Consider the following 2,096-nt stretch of genomic DNA (forward strand, 5'->3'; position numbering starts at 1 on the left):
TCTCTCTCTTCTATCCTGTTCTACAGAGGGTGTTGTTCCTGGGCCACCTTCAAACCTTCAAGTTATTGAAGCTACTAAAAACTATGTGGTGCTCAGCTGGAAACCTCCTGGAGAGCGAGGCCATGAGGGTGTCATGTATTTTGTGGAGAAGGTAAAATAGCATCAGTGTCAAATGGCATGTCATCTCTAAAATATATTCTGCCGTCTTGCCTAATATTTTTTCCAAATTATGGTGCCCATCTTTTTTCAGACTTGTGAATTTTCCGTGCTTAGTGAATAAAACTTGAACATTCACTCAGGAATAACTTTTACTCTTGATTAAGGAAAACTGCAAGAAAGAATTAACAAGGAAAAAAAATCTTCATGAAAGAGAAAACAATGTGCCTAGTGCTGTAAGATCCTCCACTTTGCATTGTATCATGACATAGCATTCTAGTAGATATAGGCTGACAGACTTTCAACATAAGGGGTTAGTATGGAGGAAACAGAGAATTGTAGTCCTGGGCTATTTTATTTGAAAGTTAGTCTTGTGGGAGATCTGTATGTACGTTGTGCTTGGAGGTATCCCTCAGAGAGGCTTCTGTGCCCTCACAACCATCCTCTTCATTGACATTTTCATATACTCGTTCAGGTCAATACAAATAACCATCATTTTTCTTTTCCAGTAATTGCACAATTGTCAGTTTTAATTTAAGTGCCCTTTGTCTTTCCTTAACCTTTATCACGTTACTGCTAATCTACATGATCCTTTGTGGTTCTCCATTTATCTCCGCTTCTGACAATACCTGTTTCATCCAGGTATTGGCATCCTTCTGGCAATAACTGTCTCATCCACTTCCCTCCCTTGGTCCAGGAAAAATTGTCATGGAAAACAACAGACTTTGTGGGTTCTTTACTCTGTTCTGGTATTTCAGTGTTCAATCCATCTCATGAAATTTGAATGATTTTACAATGTAAATGAAGTAAATCAACTTATTGACATAAATGGTGGCTCTGCTGAGGTTTTCTGAAAAGCAGGTAATGGGAGTAGGCCAATTCCAGTTTAGGGAAAACTGGCAACCCAGTGTGGCAAGCTTTTCCCTTCATTTCTGCCTGCGTGTTCTTTTAAATATCTGTATGCCAAAAGCACTTGTTAACTCATTGGATGCTGGATGACATGGAACATATGTTGTGTTCTCTGATAACATCGTCTTAATTTTCTTTGAAATTCTTCAAAAACAAACTGAAGGCTGTCATCTGAAATAGTGCCTTTAGGTAGCCCCTGTAGGTTACTGCAGGCATGTGGCTGCATTTCCAGAATCAAAAGTGAATATCTGTTCACTTGTTTGTTGGTTCAATCTATGCAGCTTAGATTAACCTCTGAAGACTGAATTGATTCAGCCTCAGGCTTTTTGACTTTCTGTACTTAGCCCAAATATATCACTTCTGTATCAGTGAAAATTAGCCACACATTAAAACCTTAATTGTTTTTTGAAAAACATTAATAATTAAAACTTTTTTTTTTTTGAAAAATCTAGCTCAGATCATGGTTCATCCTAATAGAAAAGAGTGCACAAAAGACTATCTTAATTGTACAGTCACTCACAGTGCACTCCAATGATCGCAGTCTCTGGATTTATTAGAGGATAGGGGATTTCTCTGCCAAGACACTGTGATGCAAGCCACCCTAAAGGGCACGTTGTAGTGGCCAGGGAGCTTCAACAAGCACTGTGATGATAATGTATTGTCCCTTTGGTGATTTGAGATACCTGCAAAACTTCTTGTGGAAGATGCTTCTTTTCACATTCTGAAAACTCTAAAGTCTGAGCAAGTGCTAAAACACTTTATTCAGGACAGGGCTGTCCAGCTGACCTGCGACGGGTTAACATAGAACCTCCTAGGCTCCCATCTGGCTGCCACTGCCCCTATTGCTTTGGCTGCAGTTGGTGGCTTGGGGCTCTCCATTCCTGCCCCCCCTAGCAGCTGGTGGAGGGGGGAACTACCCATGGAACAGCCCACGTGGGATGCCCGCCCCTCCCCCCCATGCCAATGGCTCCTCATGAGCCACCATGCCCCTCCCCCACATCATGCTCAGGGCCATCCGGGGAGTTCCACCC

The 2,096-nt window shown here is 41.7% G+C and overlaps 1 protein-coding gene across 1 annotated transcript in view; it reads left to right on the forward strand.

The window, feature by feature from the left end:
• The window catches only part of MYOM1 (myomesin 1), a 154,798-nt gene that overhangs the window by 75,242 nt on the left and 77,460 nt on the right, over window positions 1-2,096 (forward strand). Inside the window, exon 14 of the mRNA XM_019525827.1 lies at window positions 27-151. Within this exon, the coding sequence (XP_019381372.1) occupies window positions 27-151 (125 nt within the window). The remainder of the gene's footprint in view (window positions 1-26; window positions 152-2,096) is intronic.

The sequence above is a fragment of the Gavialis gangeticus genome, unplaced genomic scaffold, assembly GCF_001723915.1.
Source record: "Gavialis gangeticus isolate Ggan-Ray unplaced genomic scaffold, GavGan_comp1, whole genome shotgun sequence".
Lineage (NCBI taxonomy): Eukaryota > Metazoa > Chordata > Crocodylia > Gavialidae > Gavialis > Gavialis gangeticus.